This window comes from Lissotriton vulgaris, unplaced genomic scaffold (assembly GCF_964263255.1).
Source record: "Lissotriton vulgaris unplaced genomic scaffold, aLisVul1.2 SCAFFOLD_904, whole genome shotgun sequence".
NCBI classification, from domain to species: domain Eukaryota; kingdom Metazoa; phylum Chordata; class Amphibia; order Caudata; family Salamandridae; genus Lissotriton; species Lissotriton vulgaris.
Genome location: NW_028249865.1, coordinates 175137 through 194518, shown reverse-complemented (window position 1 = coordinate 194518; position 19382 = coordinate 175137). Strand labels below are relative to the sequence as shown.

The 19382-nt window shown below is 48.5% G+C and overlaps 1 protein-coding gene across 3 annotated transcripts in view; it reads left to right on the top strand.

Moving 5' to 3' along the window:
* The window catches only part of LOC147663465 (membrane-spanning 4-domains subfamily A member 12-like), a 124005-nt gene extending 107166 nt beyond the window's left edge, over window positions 1-16839 (top strand). The window contains exons 4-7 of one of the 3 annotated variants that reach the window (XM_086950428.1): window positions 2221-2283; window positions 7067-7177; window positions 13392-13520; window positions 15988-16839. In XM_086950428.1, coding sequence (XP_086806554.1) covers window positions 2221-2283; window positions 7067-7177; window positions 13392-13520; window positions 15988-16176 — 492 coding nt within the window. In that variant the 3' untranslated portion in view covers window positions 16177-16839. The remainder of the gene's footprint in view (window positions 1-2220; window positions 2284-7066; window positions 7178-13391; window positions 13521-15987) is intronic. The other 2 variants (XM_086950430.1, XM_086950429.1) reach the window with 2 other exon arrangements.
* The last annotated feature ends 2543 nt before the right edge of the window (window positions 16840-19382 follow it).

Genomic DNA, 19382 nt, shown 5'->3' with positions numbered 1-19382 from the left:
CCAAAGACAATAGATCTGGCGTTAGCTGCCAGCCTTTTGGCTTTATTAATGCTTTTGTTTTGTCGTAGTTTTAGGAAACCTTTAGTGTTGGGTAAGTTGTCAAGCCCTCTTCAAAGTTAAAAAAAATTGTCTAAGAGAAGAAATTGTCTTTTTAGTTTCAAATGAATGCCACATTGCCTTGCAGCCCCATGCCTTGAATAGAACTACTTTGTGTGAGGATGTGCTCTTTATGAAAGAGCAAAGTGCAGTCAGTTATGTGAAGTTGACCAATGGCTGAAGTGGGCTGACCCTTTACTCCACTCTGTGCGCTGTAGTACGAAGAAACAAATATGAATGACAATAGCAAACATCTGAATGACGTGGGCTGGCTGTAAGCCTCTATAAATATACATGAAACCATATGCATTTCACTTATACTTCTTACACCCGAAGTTGATGTTAGCGCCGAACACTATAAAATTACTGTTGTGTAGTTCGCCGCTGCCAAGACCTGGAACACTCTCCCCACCAACCTCGGCAGACCCAAGACCTGCGGGAGCACTGGCATTCAGAAGACTCCTCAAGACCGGGAAACAACCTTTACTACGCGGTCAAAGCACCGCAATACATTCACAACGATGCTTTTACAACGCAAGTCGTTACCACGACTTGCACTGGAGGGCGCTCTAGACTAAGGAATAGTGTGATTTACTATTCCAACACCTTCCCTACTGTACGAAGGGCTGGAGTTGGAATAGTAAATCATACTATTTCTAAGTCCAGCACCCTACAGCGCAAGTCGTGGTAACGACTTGCGTTGTAATAGCTGCATTGTGATGCACCGCGATCATTTTGATCGTGTGGTAACGTCATACATCCCTCAAGACCTGGCTCTTCGATCAGTAGCAGCAACCCCCCCCTCAGCGCCTTGAGACCCTAACGGGTATGTAGTGCGCTTTATAAGTGTCAGATTGATTGATAGTTCCTCTAAACCTATATAGGATCTGCACGTTTAGACAACATAGACTGGAGGATTGGTGTCAGACTGATTCTAGACACCCCAACCGGATATGTTAGCCTGTATACCAGCTAGCTCACAGTGCCACTAGAAACCCCTCTTACCAAGGAGAGAATAGTTCTTGGCAACTATCGAACATGACAACCCTGATCCCTCAAGATCATGGAAACAGTGAGCACGAGTGACTGAGCAAAAAGTATCACACTTTGTCTCAGAGCGAAACACAGAATAACCGGTAGGGACGTTTTTCAATAAGCATTTATCGGACCAGCATCATTCTAGTGTAAAATAGGTGTGCTAAAACAACCACTAGACAATAACAGATATAAATGATTATAAGCACTAATAGAGTAAAAGGATTATAGATTTCTACCATTGTGCTAAAACAAGGAATACAGGCAAGTATATAAAATACATGACAGTAGAATTTGTAATCCTACGATGATACCCTAATTAGATGTACCTAAGTGTACCTAGCATGTATGTGAGTGTAAAGCCAAGAATCCCTCTAGGATAAAGTCAACCCCATTATCTGAAGTAAGAGACTATGGGACCCCGTTTTGGTCTCGAGATGGACACCCCGCAGGCGATGTCAGACCACTGCGAGCTGGAGTGTCTGCATACAGAAACCTCCGCGTCTTGTGTCAGTGTGTCGGCATGGAAGCCTTTTCTCCTCTGACTACCTTGGCACGATATGGTGTTTATATACCCAAAGTGGTACCCTCAGGGGTTCTATCTTGCTGTGTCATGTTGGACTTAGGATGACGGAAGGAATGACCATTGTACATAGTTATTATGCAGGAGATGGTAGTCCTCCTGAGTTTCCAAGAATTCTCATGCATAATGGACGAGGCTAGTTCTCAGGGAACACCATACATCCCGTAAGCAGTAACGTAACTAGGTAAAAGGTCAGTCCCAAGAACCGTTATGTAGTGTAATGGTAGGGGAGAATACAGGTGAGAGGTTACGTTGCTACCTGAGCCTATATTGGGGTACCTATATGGGGCACAAAACAAACCATCTACACATGAACAATGCTTTACACACCTACTTTGCCTTCCCAAAAGAGAAGACGCAACTGTGGCAACCAGAGAATCCCCACACAAGAAAATGGGTTAGACAGAGATGCAGGCCAAGTAAATTACCTTCAATGAAGTGTGTACACTGATGCACCTAGCACAGCAACCTAATGAAATTAAAATGTTATTTGTTCTTTTGAACAGTATATAATTTCTGGGGGTCTAACCATCCGAATGACGATCAACTCCAACTGGACAAAGTGTCATGTAAGTGATGCTGCGAAAACCAGAAAGAAGGAGGCTGATAAATACAACTCTCCAATGACTGTATCCTTCCTTTGGCTCAATTTATGTAACACAATGAAACAAACATATTCGATTATCTGCCACTAAAATATAACAACAAATACTTTACCTAGGGTTTCTTCTATACTTTCTAGTTAAAACGCAATGCATCGCTGCAACATAAACTGTACCCCCACCTGTGAGACACTACATCACTTCTCATTCCAGTCCTACCTCCTGTGCATCACTCCCCATTCCAAGCCTACATCCTGTTCATCACTTCCCATACCATGCCCACCACTTGTACATCACTTCCCTTTCCAAACCTACCACCTGTGCATCACTTCCCATGCCAGACCTACCACCTGTGCATCACTTCCCATTCCAAACCTACCACCTGTGCATCACTTCCCTTTCCAAACCTACCACCTGTGCATCACTTCCCATGCCTAACCTACCACCTGTGCATCACTTCCCATTCCAAATCTACCTCCTGTGCATCACTTCCTATTCCAAACCTACCACCTGTGCAGCACTTCCTATTCCAAACCTACCACCTGTGCAGCACTTCCCATTCCAAACCTACCTCCGGTGCATCACTTCCCATACCATACCCACCACTTGTACATCACTTCCCATTCCAAACCTACATCCAGTGCTCCACTTCCCATTCCAAAATTACCTCCTGTGCATCACTTCCTATTCCAAACCTACCACCTGTGCATCACTTCCCATTCCAAACCTACCACCTGTGCATCACTTCTCATTCCAAACCTACCACCTGTGCATCACTTCCCATTCCAAACCTACCACCTGTGCATCACTTCCCATTCCAAACCTACCACCTGTTCATCACTTCCCATACTGAACCTACCGTCTGTGCATCACTTCCCGTACCAAACCTACCACCTGTGCATGCCTTCCCATTCCAAACCTACCTCCTGTGCATCACTTCCCATTCCAAAGCTACCTCATGTGCATCACTTCCCATTCCAAACCTACCACCTGCGCATCACTTCCCATTTCAAACCTACCACCTGTGCATCACTTCCAATTCCAAACCTACCACCTGTTCATCACTTCCCATACCAAACCTACCTCCTGTGCATCACTTCCAATTCCAAACCTACCACCTGTTCATCACTTCCCATGCCAAACCTACCTCCCGTGCATCACTTCCGATTCCAAACCTACCTCCTGTGCATCACTTCTCATTCCAAATCCACCACTTGTACATCACTTCCTATTCCAAACCTACTTTCTGTGCATTACTTCCCATTCCAAACCTACCTCCTGTATAACCCACAGATCACTCCAGGGCAAGGGCCCTCCCATCGTGAGAGACCTGATTACCCCCTACAAAGCGAACAGACCACCTCTATCTTGCAAACACTCCCAGAATAAAGAAAGCACGAACAGGCGGACGTCTCTTCTCTCTCAACGCCGCAAAGCTATGGAATTCCCTCCCCCTCAATATTCGGAAAGAAGACAACCTGCTGAAATTCCGCAAACTCCTAAAAACCTTCCTTCTTCCCTAGGCCTCCGTTCTTCTGCTTAAGTCTATACTCAGCGCTGGGACGCCCACGGGTAGCCACGTGCTCAACAAATCCAATTCCATTCCATTCTATTCCTGTGCATCACTTCCCATTCCAAACCTACCTCCTGTGCATTACTTCCCATTCCAAACCTACCTCCTGTGCATCACTTCCCATTCCAAACCTACCTCCTGTGCATCACTTCCCATTCCAATTGAACCTCCAGATTAGAGCACTGCATACTTTTTCATTCCAGCCCCGTTTCGGAAGGGAGGAGCTCTATCATTTCCCATTCCAGCCCAATCACGAGCTGGTAGACACGTTTCAGTCCAACGCTCCCTGCAACCGAGAAGCATTGAATAACTTCTCTTTTCAACTCTATCTTTTGTTGCAAGACACAACATCACTTCCCATTCCGGCTCTAGCTCCAGCTGAAAGAAACTGCTTCAGTTCCAATTCAAACTCTACCTCCAGCTGAGAGACACAATTCCTAAGCTAGGCCTTGCTTAGATACAGTGCACATCTTCCCATTCCAAATTTACCTCCAGCTGAGAAACACTGCATTACTTTCAATGCCAACTCCGTTTCGTGTGGAAGGCTCCCTATCACTTCCCATTCCAACCCAATCACAAACTGGTAGACAATTCCCATTACAACTCTACCTCCAGCTTAGAGTCACTGCAACACTTCCATTCCAACTGGACCGGCCCGCCAGCCAAGAGACACTGCATCACTTCTATTCCAACTCTACCTCCAGCCGAGAAACACAGCATCAATTCCCACTTCAACTCTACCTCCAGCCGAGGAGCCCTGCACCACTTCCTATTCTAACTCTACCCCAGTGGAAAAACACTGTAAGACTTCCCATTTCAACTGTCCTTCTAGTCAAGAGGCACTGTATCACTTCCCATTCCAACCCTGCCTCTTGCTGAGAAACAGTGCTTCACTTCCCACTCCAACTCTACCTCCATCTGAGAGGTGCTTCGTCACTTCCATTCCAACTGGACCACCAGGAGAGAGACACTGCATCACTTCTCTTCCCAACTCTGCCTCTCATTGAGAGGGATATCACTTTGCATTCCAGCTCTACCTCCGACTGAGAAATACTGCATCACTTCCCATTCCAACTCTACCTCCAGCTGAAGGCACTGTATCACTTCCCATTCCAACTCCACCTCCAGCCGAGAACCACTCGATAACTTCCATTCCAACTCTACCCCAGCGGAGAAACACTGCATTACCTCCCATTCCAACTGTACTTCCAGCTGAGAGGCACTGTATTGATTCCTATGTCAACTGTCCCTTCAGCCAAGAGGCACTGCAGCACTTCCCATTCCATCTCTACCTCCAGCTGAAGGCACTGCATCACTTCCCATTACAACTCTACCTCCAGCTGAAGGCACTGCATCACTTCCCATTCCAACTCCACCTCCAGCTGAAGGCACTGCATCACTTCCCATTACAACTCTACCTCCAGCTGTAGGCACTGCATCACTTCCCATTTCAACCCTACCTCCAGCTGAAGGCACTGCATCATTTCCCATTCAAACTCTACCTCCAGCTGAAAGCACTGCATCACTTCCCATTCCAACTCCACCTCCAGCTGAAGGCACTGCATCACTTCCCATTTCAACCCTACCTCCAGCTGAAGGCACTGCATCACTTCCCATTCCAACTCCACCTCCAGCTGAAGGCACTGCATCACTTCCAATTCCAACTCTACCTCCAGCTGAAGGCACTGCATCACTTCCCATTCCAACTCTACCTCCAGCTGAAGGCACTGCATCACTTCCCATTCCAACTCTACCTCCAGGAGAAGGCACTGTATCACTTCCCATTCCAACTCCACCTCCAGCCGAGAACCACTCGCTAACTTCCATTCCAACTCTACCCCAGTGGAGAAACACTGCATTACCTCCCATTCCAACTGTACTTCCAGCTAAGAGGCACTGTATTGATTCCTATGTCAACTGTCCCTTCAGCCAAGAGGCACTGCAGCACTTCCCATTCCATCTCTACCTCCAGCTGAAGGCACTGCATCACTTCCCATTACAACTTTACCTCCAGCTGAAGGCACTGCATCACTTCCCATTCCAACTCCACCTCCAGCTGAAGGCACTGCATCACTTCCAATTACAACTCTACCTCCAGCTGAAGGCACTGCATCACTTCCCATTCCAACTCCACCTCCAGCTGAAGGCACTGCATCACTTCCCATTCCAACTCTACCTCCAGCTGAAGGCACTGCATCACTTCCCATTCCAACTCCACCTCCAGCTGAAGGCACTGCATCACTTCCAATTACAACTCTACCTCCAGCTGGAGGCACTGCATCACTTCCCATTTCAACCTTACCTCCAGCTGAAGGCACTGCATCACTTCCCATTCCAACTCTACCTCCAGCTGAAGGCACTGCATCACTTCCCATTCCAACTCCACCTCCAGCTGAAGGCACTGCATCACTTCCCATTCCAACTCTACCTCCAGCTGTAGGCACTGCATCACACCCCATTCCAACTCCACCTCCAGCTGAAGGCACTGCATCACTTCCCATTACAACTCTACCTCCAGCTGAAGGCACTGCATCACTTCCCATTCCAATTCTACCTCCAGCTGAAGGCACTGCATCACTTCCCATTCCAACTCTACCTCCAGTTGAGAAACACTGTATTGATTCCTATGTCAACTGTCCGTTCAGCCAAGAGGCACTGCATCACTTCCTTTTCCAACTCTACTATTAGTCGAGAGTCACTGCATCCTTCCCATTACAACTTTATCCCAGCTCATCCCTTCTTATTCCAACTCTTGCCCACCTGGGAAACATTGCATAACTGCTCATTCCTACCACCCTTTGATCAAGACAATGCATTACTTTATCTTATTTCCCACTACAGTTCCACTCGCCTCTTGAGCGAAGTCCACAACTTTATGGTTGTCCGCAGCCTCCGGCTAAAAGGAACTACATTACTACCTGCCTCCCATTAAACCAAATGCAGGGCTTAACAAGACTTTACCTACCATCTACAAAGCACTAAACCCGCCTCTGAAACAAATCCTACTCCTCTGTAAAATCACATTACATTTCTACCATCCACTCTAGATCAACTACTGCTTTCCATTACAACTCTGCATCTATCTGAAGAAACTGAATCACTTCTCATTACAGCTGTAACCCCCAACAGACATGTCTCCCATGACTTACACGAGTAACACTGGTTCTTCTTCTCCAGATGAAGGCCACTTTGGTGATGAATATTTTCAGCTTCTTCACCGCCGCCACTGCGACAATACTCTTGTTTCTGGACATTCTCTCAAGCATTCAACGCAGTAGCAGTTACAAAGTAAGTTTCTTCTCTATTGCCTGTGTTGAGGGGTTAGGGTCATCACATGTAAGTACAAGATACTTGTAGTAACAGAAGGCCGCAGTGCACAAACCATATGCAGCCCTGCTCCTACTTTCAGCACTTCCGGCTGACCTAGTGCATCCTCCAGCTCTGGGGCTGCTTGTCATGAGAATCCCTAGAAATTGTCCACAATCAATTGTGTTTTCCCCCCAAGGATTGTGTTCTACTACAGTCTGCCTACCGGGGTATGACCTGGCTGGTTGAGGGCTGCTGTTCAAGGTAAAGTTGTACAGGCCTTGTAGTCTACCTCTGGATGGTTAACCTGGCTGGTTGAGGGCTGCTGATCCTAATGAAGTTGTACAGGCCGTGTAGCCTTACTTTGGATGGTTGACCTGGCTGGTTGAGGGCTGCTGTTCAAGGTAAAGTTGTACAGGCCTAGTAGCCTTCCTTTGGATGGTTGATGGCTGCTGGTCATAGTGAATTTGTTCAGGCCTTGTAGCCTTCCTCTGGATGGCGGAGTGCTTCTGGTCACAGTGAAGTTGTACAGGCCTTGTAGTCTACATCTGGATGGTTGAGGACTGCTGGTCATAGTGAAGTTGTGCAGCTTTGTAGTCTAACTCTGGATGGCTGACATGGCTGAGTGCTACTGGTCCTAGTGAAGTTGTACAGGCCATGTAGCCTTACTTTGGATGGTTAGCCTGTCTGGTTGAGGGCTGCTGTTCAGGGTAAAGTTGTACAGGCCTAGTAGCGTTCCTTTGGATGGTTGAGTGCTGATGGTCGTAGTGAAATTGTACGGGACTTGTAGCCTGTCCTCTGGATGGTTGACCTGGCTGGTTGAGTGCTGCTGGTCATAGTGAAGTTATACAGACCTTGTAGTCTACCTCTGGATGGCTGACCTGGCTGGTTGAAGGCTGCTGGTCATAGTGAAGTTGTACAGGCTGTGTAGCCTTTCTCTGGCTGGTTGAGGGCTGCTGTCATAATGAAGTTGTACAGGCCGTGTAGCATTCCGCTGGATGGTTGACCTGGCTGTTTGAGTGCTGATGCTCGTAGTGAAGTTGTACAGGCCTTGGGGTCTATGTCTGGATGTAGAGTCTCCCCACAAGCCCTTCCTGGTAATATCTGTGAGGTCTGCACTACAGGGTCACGTCACTTCCGCTGCACAGAAAGATGAAGTGGTTAGCATGTGGTTAGTACATGATGACATGAAGGCTTTTTCTGCATCTGTGCGAGAGCCTTAACCAAAGAGGGAAGGTTACCAGTCAGACCAGCTATCAACCCAACACGTAGTAGTTACCTCCATTTCCCACTGATTGTATGTATTTATTTTGTTTAGTGCCTTTTCATCAGGCAATATTGGAGTTCTATACACAGAACATTGAAAGACATATATGTACATTAGTGTACAGATGAAGTAACATGAAAGGAAGGGTTAGAATGTCTAGGGTGGTATGAGAAGGAAACGTGGGTAAAAACAGCTGGAAGAAGGCAAGGAGCAAAAACGTACACAGATGGAAAACAGGGAAGGAGACCCTCGATGAACCTGCTGAGGCTGAGGTCAGGAGGGTTGGAGCCCACAACATGACTGTAGTGACGACACCCAAACCGCTGAGGTTACAAGCTCCTTTACTAATGACTGGGTAGCCCAACCTAAGAGTCTCCTCCATACAAAGCACATTATCTCAGATGTACCCACATTCTAGAGCAGAACGCTTGCGGGTGAGGAGCGCTCCTAGGTCAATAACACTACAATGACCTATGATGGCCAGGGCGGTCTCTATTCTGAATCTTTCGTAGACGGACTTCAATGCACGAGTGACCTTTGGCACAATTTCCTCCTCCTATAAACATCTTGAGAAGGCAAGTCTTTATCTCCATTCTAAATGACAAGATATCTGGGGTAGGTCTCAAGTGGATTGTTTGGGAGCTCCAGCGATCCCAGCTGCCCCGGTGAATGACTGCTTTATAGATTGGTGCTTTTGTGTTTTTGGAAGTTCCTGATGTAGTGGTTTTGCTCCTAAAATCTCTTGTACATTCTGCAATTACTAGCAGACCTGCTAGGTAGCCTGGACTACATAGGTGTTTTTTCAAGGTGAGATGTACAAGTTACTTACCTTCGGTAACGATGTATCTGGTAGAGACGATTCTAGCCACAGATTCCTTAACGTAGAATTATCTCCAGGCGTGAGACTGGATCCGGAAAACTTTTGCCACAGCATCCCTGTGCACCGGGGGAGGGAGGGCCCACCACACGACTCCGCCCTGACGTGGCCCGCGTACGTGACATCAGGAGGGTCACATAAACCTCACCCCGGCGCGCCAACCTCAGTTTTCTTCGGAGAACTTTTCCGCGCCACAACGCAGAGCCATCACAAACAAAACGGTGAGAGTATGGGAACAGTGTGCGAAAAAGCAGTGAAACAGAAAAGAAAGAAGCGAATGGTGAGGAACAGCACCATTAGGGACAATGCCAAGCACTGTGACAGTGAAAGAGAAGGAGCAGAGCATCGGTCCAAGGGGCAACACTGCAAGCGGAGGCCCAACAGGGGATGTGTCAGGGGGACAGGAGGGATGGCTCAGCCCCACCCAAGCAGAAGTAAGCAAGAACAAGGGAAAGTAAGGCCACGATACTGCACCCTACTGGAGGTACAAGGGCATCCCTCAGAAAACCCCCAGAGGGACAGCCAGTGCCAAAGAGTACCAAAATAAGAAGGAACCACCCAAATCCAAGGAGAAGAGGTGGAAGATGGAGGCAGAGCCCACCGTAGGGAACACACACATCGCAAAGGGGGCAGTTGAACAGGCATCAGCCCAGAGGCAGCGGACAAGGCAAGAATGGCCTACAACTGAGAAGCACAGCTGTGAAAAAGGATGACACATTGTGCCAAACCCCAACAAAGCAAGGGGTAGGAGCATGCAAGTACACACAAAAGCCCACAGAGGGGGACTACAGTGACCAAGCGTGCGCAGCCAACAGCTGGCACCACTAAGTAGTAGTGCACCCAGAATAAGCCAAGTGCAAGACGAAGGCAGGGGCAAGGGAACCCCAGAACAAGCCCCAGAGAAGGACCACACCAGTGGCACAACCCGACCCACGGAAAGAGGTGGAACCAGCCAGAAGATAAGAGGAGAAATACGCAGTGCAGAGCTAAGCCGACAACCAGAACACAGGAGAACACCATGGGTATCCTAATCCACGTGGAACACAAGGCAGAGGGCCAGGCCGGAACGTCGGTTACCAAGGTGGAAGCACCCCAACACGACGCCGTAGACAGCATACCAGAGCCTGCCCGGCGATCTATTAGATACTGAGCAGGACAGAACCTGGAGCAGTGGAAGCAGCACCAAGACAGAAGAAAAAAGACCGCATCCCGCAGTATACAAGGATGCCAGGGAAAACAAAGGAACCCGAGGTGTCCCCACCTGCCCAGCTTAAGACAGAGCTACACAATAGCTACAAGTACCCCACCTAGGGTATGACACATCCCAAAACAAAACATGGGAACACCTCTTAGGGAAAAAATCCAGCAGCAGAGGTCAAGAAACAAATGGAACCTGTGGAAGCACCACAGATAGCTCACCAATCAGCCAAAATTACATAAATGGCCCAATCTGAGGACCCATATGGCTTTACCAACAGCCAAAAAACTCACCACTAAATCAAAAGGGCTGTACCAGCAGCCAACATGAGAAGGGTCAACTGAAGGACCCTGAAGGTATCCACATAGAACATGCAGGCGGCCCAACCGAAACAGTAGGTCGAAACAGAAAAGTGGGATAAAGTTCTCCCCAAAAGGCACCTGTGTACCAACAAGTCAAAGCCTACGGAGGAGGAGGAGGAGGAGGACGGAGCCCCGCAGGGAGTTTTTGAATGGTGGAATCCGTGTGGGTGTTAAATAAAAGAACCCCATCAAAAGGCAGATCAACAAGACGCTCCCTAATATTCTCTGGAACAACACCATCCCGCAACCAAGCATGGCGGCGGAGGGCCACAGAACTCGCCATAGTGCGACCATGAGAATCAGAAACATCCAAGGCCGAGCGAAGAATAAACGCAGCTAACTCCCGACCATCCAGCACATGGTGCCACAAGTCTGTGGAGACAGCTTCCTGGGAGGAGCGAGACAGGAGGGACTCCACTGAATCCCATAGGCTGGAGGTAGCCCTGGCTAGCACACAAATTGTGTTGAGCGCTCACAAAGCAGCACTAGTAGAAGCGAAGAAGTTACGCCCTCAGGAGTCCAACCACCGGGCCTCCCGTGACGGAGGGAGTAACACCGAAGACAAAGAAGGAAAGGCAGTCTGCAGAAGAGGGCCTTGGGTCGAGGGGTGGAAGGGAAGGCGGACTGGATCATGCGGAGCAGGACGGTGGTGGTGGAGGAGTGGCTGAGGCACCAGATCTCCCGTGGATGGGTACCCCCAGTTCCCCAGAAGAGAGTTGTGGAGCAAAGCCTCAAAAGGAAAAAGCAGTTCCCCTTCACCAGTGCCCTGGTAGAGGACTTCCAACAAATGGTCCGTAGGAAATGGAGTGACATGGTTGCCCATCTGTAAAATGCCAGAGGCCGTGGAAATGGCTCGGACAAAGGTAACACTCACCTTTGTAGGACTATGTGGGAGAGAGAGCAATTCCTTCGTAGGCGAAGGCTGCAAACTCAGCCGCCCATTCAGAGTCCAGCTGGAGGAAGGAACGGCTAGCCCCTGTAGGATGGGCGATCCATGGACGAGTGGGGGACCTGAGGGGTCTCTGGAGAAGGCAGAGAAGTCAGCGGGGCAACCAACCGCGAGATGCGGAAGAGAGGGTCCGAGGGTGATAGCCGAGGAGACGGCGAAGAGCCCTCCTTAGAAGACACCGGGGAAAAAGCAACGACTCAGCGCCTACTCTCCGGTGAAGAGGAGACGACAGACCTCCGGAGAAGAAGGGACATCCGGAGACGAATCAACGACCCAATGCCGTGACAGCGCTGTGGACTCCGCCACAGGCACTGCTGTGTCCTCGATGGGTGCTGAGTTGACCTCCACCACCACGTGCTCCCTAGGAGAATGGGGCGGGTCGGAGCCGGGTCGGCTAAGGAACGGTGCCAAAAAGGCACTGGCTCTGCCTCACACGCTGGGATATGGTGTGAGGCAGGGACGCCCTGGGTCAAAGAGGGGAACACCCCAGGGCCGCACCTCGACGACACCACACCCTCACAACCTGAAGTCGAACTCGCCGAGGTCGAAGCCGCCGGCGACTCCGCGGAAGGACCTGCGCAAGGCAAGGGATGCTGTTGCAAAAGTTTTCTGGATAGAGTCTCATGTCTAGGGCTAATTCTACGTTAAGGAATCTGCAGCTAGTAGTCTATCAGATAGATGATTTCAAATGTTATCTGATCTTCTCATAGAAGCCACTGCAGATTGCTCAGAATTAAATGGAGCCCTGAGGTCAGCATATCACTTTACCTTTAACTTCCTTTAAATGTCTCAACTAGAACAGAGGAAGGATTTGGCCAGACTCCATATTTTGAAATGGATTTACTCTTACCACTGGCAGGAGTAAATATCTGATCATTGTTGGGTGAGAAGGGCCAAAGATTAGCTTCACGATACCCCTAAAGTCCGGACTGGATGGGCTTTCCCAAACCTACCAGTAGAATCCAGACCAGTAATGTTACACATGAATAGAAGGATTTAAGAGTGCATGATCAGCATTTTAAAACTGGCAGTAGGCAGAAACGCCTGTGAATTTCTGCCCTTTTTACTAAGACATGATGTATTTTTAGTCAGTCATTGACATGAAGCCTTCAGAACTGGCGCAACCCAGTGGGCTCTTCCATTCTTTGCAAAGTCATGGATTTTGAGTCGAGAGAACTGTAGTCACCATGGTATGCCTTTGGGGTCCTTCACTCTTCACTGGGGTCCTGATTCACAAAGGTAAAGTTAGACCATACATGTAATTTAGAACAAAAGTCTAATTTAACAACTTTTGGAATTCACAAAGGTAAATTACTGCTATGGTATGCTATGGTAGTAAAGTTACTAGGAGTAACTTACCTTTCTGAATACTGGCTCTAATACATAATACTTTTAAGCCAGTAATTACATCTTCTCTAGCATCAAAGGCAGTCACACCTACGGGGTCTTTTTAACTCGTCACTAAAAATGTGATGCGAAGTCCCTGATATGTCCACCGTTGGCCTTCACCTCACCCCTCATGATTTCCCATCTCTCTCTGCAGAGTGACCTGTTGGGGATTTTGGCATCCATGTTGTTTTGCTCCTTTCTTCAAATCTACTTTTCAAGTGTCACCGCTTTCTTTGCATACAAGTTCATCAAGATGCCGGCCCCTTCACCACCCACACCGCAGGTGAGTGATGAGGCGCGACATGGGTGTTTACAATCTGAGCAGTGGAATGGGATGGGTGGTGTAAGGAAGGTTAGGTGGGCAGATGCCTGATAGATGGATAGTGCGTAAGTGGGTGAGTAAATGAATGTTTGGATGAATGTGATAGGGACTAAGTGTCTTATGGGCTTGTTCAAATTTGAGTGCACAGAGAAGAGAAAAATGAGCGTGTGGCAGCCGTGCTTAATTTGTAAAAAAACAAAAATGCCATGGCCCTCGTGAGGAGGCAACTTCAGCTTGTACCACCTATTGCCACTGCCAGTGCTGCCAATAATAGTAACAACATGACTACTAACCATCACATTCCTACAAGTGTGACAATTCAGACTGTTCGAGGCCCCCAAAGCAATTACATAACATAAAACATAACATGTGTATTTGTAAAGCGCATGCTCCTCCGTAGGTATCTTGGCGCTGAATAACAGATTTTTATTGTTACCCAACTCAATGATACTCATGTTATCGACCTCAGATGGAGAAAAGGCTGAGTGGACCCGCCGGGATTTGAACCGGAGACCATGAGGTCGAAGACAGGCCCCTGCAGTGGATGCATTAGTCCCTGAGCCAATAAGAATAGTTAGGGCGTCTGGCATAAGTTCTTTGTGGTGCAAAGGTGCGAGTCTATCCTCCAGGACAAATACTATACCATGCAAAGACTAGCTTTAAAACTTCTCTCACGTTGCATGACTTCTCTACAGTTCGTAACCCAAAGGAGTTAGGTCCGTATTTGGACGTGGAATAGGCTGGACCTTATATAAATATAAAATACACAATGTGCCGAGACCACTCGTTCTTTAACACAAACACAGTTTAAAGGTCAAGAATATTTTATTGAATTCTGACCAGGTATTTATATTTTATACCTTTGACTTTCTTTTTTTATTTTAAAGATTTTTTTGTACAAAGATTAGCAAAATCAGGACAAACTGTACACATATTTACAATACTAAACACAACAACTTATAAATCAAACAGATCACAATATTTAAACAAATAAATCAAATCAACAACATCATCACAACAAAACAAATGCACAATCGATATATATTTGTTTTCAATCAATAAGAGACAGAATCAAAAAGGGGGGGGGGGAGACGCATTTCGAAACCTGTAAACCAGTTCCTGGAATCTCATCAGGGCCTTTTTTTTCTTTTGTCAAGTTTAAGCGATGGATTGTAAAAAAGACTGTCTTATTATAATATTAGGTGTTCTTTCTTTCGTTCATCCCCCCCATACCTGGCACTCACCCTTCACCTCTGTGCCACTAGCCCTTCACCCCCCTGGCCTGGCAGCTCCCCCTCACCCTTGGCACTCATACTTCCCCTTCTCGGCACTCACCCTTCCCCTCCCTGGCACTCACCCTTCACCCTCCTGACTCTTACGTCTCATCTTCCTGGCACTCATGCACTCACTCCTCACCTCTTTGGCACTCACCCTTCACCCCCATGGCCTGACAGTCACCCTTGTCCCTCCTGGCATTCTCTCCTCACCTCCCTGCCACTCACCTATGACCCTCCTGGCACTAGCCCGGTTTCCCCTAAGAACACAAATTAACAAGCATTGGCATAGCCAATAGGTCTCGCCTTTGGGACCTTATAAGTGTTTAGCCACGCAACAGTTGATGCACCAAGGATATTGTGCTGCATAACTAAATACTTAGAAGGTCCCAAAAGCGAGACCTATTGGCTATGCCAATGCTTGTTTCTTAAAGCTCTGTCCGCCGCCTAATACTAAACGTGCACACACATGAAGCACATACATCATCATGTGGTAACATAGGCTACTCCGCATCCACAGAGACCTCCTAGCAAGCATGCGTGCAGTGGCCTGCAGCAGGCAGAGAATGCTGACTGCCACCAGACAACACAAGAGGCGGCAGCATTCAGTACACAAAGTAAAGCGCCAGTATTTTCTTTTCAGCACTATATAGTACATTTCTTTTGACAAAGATACATACATGCCAGGCGCTTGTACAGCCACGAGGCAGCTAGTTGTAGTAGTTGTGATGATGTTAGCTCTGTCCACTTCCTAACATTGGTAACCTGGCTACCCAGCACGTTTGGAGGTGCAAACACATCTAATCCAAGAAGATAACTCAGCAAGTTATACACCTGCTGCTGACACCCACTTGCACTGTCTGCCGGGAGGGTGTGAGTCCCGAGGGTCTGCTCATCCTGTGGACCTACCTGCTTGTTTCCATGGACACGCATGAGCTGTGTTCATGCCAGGACTGGGTCTGATCATGGAAGCATCATGTGTAAACCTGATCAGGTTTGAGGAGAGACGGTGAATTCAAATGATTGAATATTCTTTAAGGGGCCTTTAACATTTAATAATCAACTGAAAGGCAATGGAGTTTTAATGGACATGATATTTCAACTTCAGATAGAATGCAAAGGCATATTAATAACCAGTGTCTCTTCCCTTTCAGGGTCTGTATGTTTTCCCAAATCTGTTTGCCCGAAATGCCCCCCTCCCCACGCCCCCGGCGCCTGCAGGACCAGGGGAGCAGGGCATGATCTTCTCTACAGGGGTACCCTTTCCGCCCCCTCCGTCCTACTCTGCGGACCCCCCTCCACCCTACTACAAGGTGGTCCCTGGAGACACGACCGTGGCCTGAAAGAGGAGAGAAGAGATTGAGCAGGGACCAGAATCCAAACGTACAACCAGTTCAAGAAAACACCCATAGGTTTATTTGAACTTAGCAAGGCTTTGCTGTTCTTCAACAAATTACCCGGTGTAGTATATTCTGGAAAGCTTAAAATCCAACTCAGAATACGCAATCGCTTCTTGGGAACCTCTGTGGAAGCCTCAAAATGTAAAATTGGAGCACCATTTACATGCGGACTGCAAAGTTTTCAAGATTTGCTCTTTGTAAAGTTTTCAACATTTGCAATTACAAAGTTTTATTTTTTAACGTGGCCAAAGTTCGCTTGCAGAGATTTGTCATGCAAAGGTTTTTGTCTTCGACGGACACTCGCAGAATAGCGCCTGGATACCCTCTGAGATGACAAGTCGCGCTATACAAATACCGACTGATTGATTTTATTTGCATCTACCTGGTCAGCGATTATGAATTCAATACATGTGTGCAACATATCTGTGTTGCTGTTATAATGTTATTATGCAGACAGATTTTAAGCAGAGACTCAAAGTTGTCAACTAAGTAAACTCCGCATGCAGGTGAAGTTCCATGCATTACTAGCCTTGGCAAACCTTTGCCCGCCCTCCTTAATGCTTTTGTAAAACTTTATTACAAACCCATAAAAAAATAGTCACCCATGCTTGCACACGTCATTCGATGTTTTTGTAATAAAGATATATACAAATATTCTAAGCTGGGCGCTCAGGTGTGCACGTCCAGGCACGCATTCTGAAGTGGGTTAAAAGCTTATTTCAAAACATGGCAGCTACAAGCAGTGCGTGGGGGACGTGGTGCACTGCGTGGGTGGCGTGGGGTACGGCGTGGATGGCGTGGCACACTGGTTGGGTGGTGTGGTGTGCTGCGTGGGAGACATGGTGCACTGCGTGGGTGGCATGGCGCACTGCGTGGGGGGTGTGGCAGACTGGTTAGGTGATGTGGCGCACTGCGTGGTGGGCGTGGTACACTGCGTGGGTGGCGTGGGGTACTGCGGGGGGGTGGCACACTGGTTGGGTGACGTGGCGCACTGCGTGGTGGGTGTGGCACACTGGTTGGGTGGCGTGGCGCACTGTGTGGATGATGTGGCGCACTGTGTGGGTGGCGTGGCGCACTCCGTGGGTGGCATACTGTGTGGGTGGTGTGGTGCACTGGGTGGGTGGCATGGTGCACTGCGTGGGTAGCGGGGTGCACTGCGTGGGTGGCGTGGTGCACTGTGTGGGTGGCGTGGTGCACTGTGTGGGTGGCGTGGTGCACTGCATGGGTGGCATGACAGCGTGGGTGGGGTGATGCACTGCATGGGTTGCGCGGCGCACTGCGTGGGTGAAGTGGTGCACTGCATGGGTGGTGTGACGCACTGCATGGGTGGTGTGACGCACTGCATGGGTGGCGTTGTGCACTGCGTGGGTGGCGTTGTGCACTGTGTGGGTGACATGGTGCACTGCGTGGGTGGCGTGGTGCACTGCGTGGGTGGCATGGCGCACTGCGTGGGTGGCGTGGCGCACTGCGTGGGTGGCGTGGCGCCCTGCATGATTGACGTGGCGCACTGCATGGGTGACGTGGCACACTGCGTGGGGGACGTGGCACACTGCGTGGGGGACGTGGCACTCTGCGTAGGTGATGTGGCACATGCATGGGTTGCGTGGCACACTGTGTGGAAGGCGTGGCACACTGGAAGCGGGTTGAAGGCTCAGTAGCATCCTATGAGGAACTGACCACTTTTATAAACTTGCTTAATTTGTAAAACAAAGAGTGATGAGGCCTACAGCTCTGCTCCGAGGCCTGCGGCCGGCGCAATTAAACACCACCACGCCAAATTCCAAGGTTGGAACTCATAATTCCATCAGGGTGGGTGCTGCCCTACCCCAAAGTGAAAGGGCAGGAAGGAGTAGTTTCTGTCCTGTAACTCCAGTTCTGTAGTAGGGGTATCTCTGTTATAGTCATAATCTAGTGAATAGTCCCGTCCATGTGCGTGGACCCCGGCAATCAAAAATAATCTCTTAAATTGTCAAAATAATGCAGAAACTGCAAAGACACTTAAGAGAAAATGTAAAGACAAATAATGCAGCCTATATCCACAGGCTACACTGTCCAGTACTTCAACTAGAAATTCCACCAAAAACACCACACACAAAACAGCCTGCCAGTTTTTATCATAGAGAAACTTGCCTCCCCCAGTCAAAGACTCTGGAATGATAGAGAGGAAGGTAGGGACAGACAAGCCCCATAGGCTGCCATTATGTGGCTTAAATAGGATACTGTGCCTTTAAGAGAACTTTCCAGAACGTCTCCCAGTATCCCAGAATGCATAGCAGGTCCCTCTACTTTCAGTTCTTTTTGAAGGCGAAGCACGCCAGACCTGTCGCATTCCGTACATGATCAAATATCTCCACCGGGGAGGAGGGCGGGCGCTTATGACTATAACAGAGATACCCCTACTACAGAACTGGAGTTACAGGACAGAAACTACTCCTTCTGTAGTAGGGGATCTCTGTGTATAGTCATAATCTAGTGAATAGAATGGCAAGCCCATCCCCCACATCAAAGCGGCGGTGGAGAATAATTACATAACGCCACTACTGTGCGAACAAATTCCGCAGCGAAGCCTGCCCAACCTGAGCGTCTGCCCTGGCGTCAGTGTCCAGGCAGTAATGCTTAGCAAAGGTATGAACCGACTTCCAAGTGGCTGCCTTGCAGATTTCAGCAATCGGCACGTTACGGAGCAGAGCCGTCGTGGCAGCTTTGCCCCTGGTGGAATGAGCCTTAGGCTTACCTCCTAAGGTCTTATTAGCCTTTTGGTAACAATTGTATGCAGGACACAATCCACCTAGAGATGGACTGCTTAGAGGTCGCAAGACCCGTCCTGACTGATCCATAATTGATGAACAACTGGTCAGACCTACGAATATCTTTGGTTTTATCCAGATAAAATTTCAACACCCTCCTAACATCCAGGGAATGGAGAGACCTCTCCGCTGGGATGAAGGGTTCTGAAAAAACGTAGGCAAAGTTATGGTCTGGTTGACACGAAAATCAGAAATAACCTTGGGAAGAAATTTAGGGTGAGTACGCATAACAACCTTAGCAGCATGAAACACAGTATAAGGTTCAGTACAACACAACGCCTGAATTTCACTCACCCTGCGGGCCGATGTAATGGCCACGAGGAACGCCGCCTTCCAGGAAAG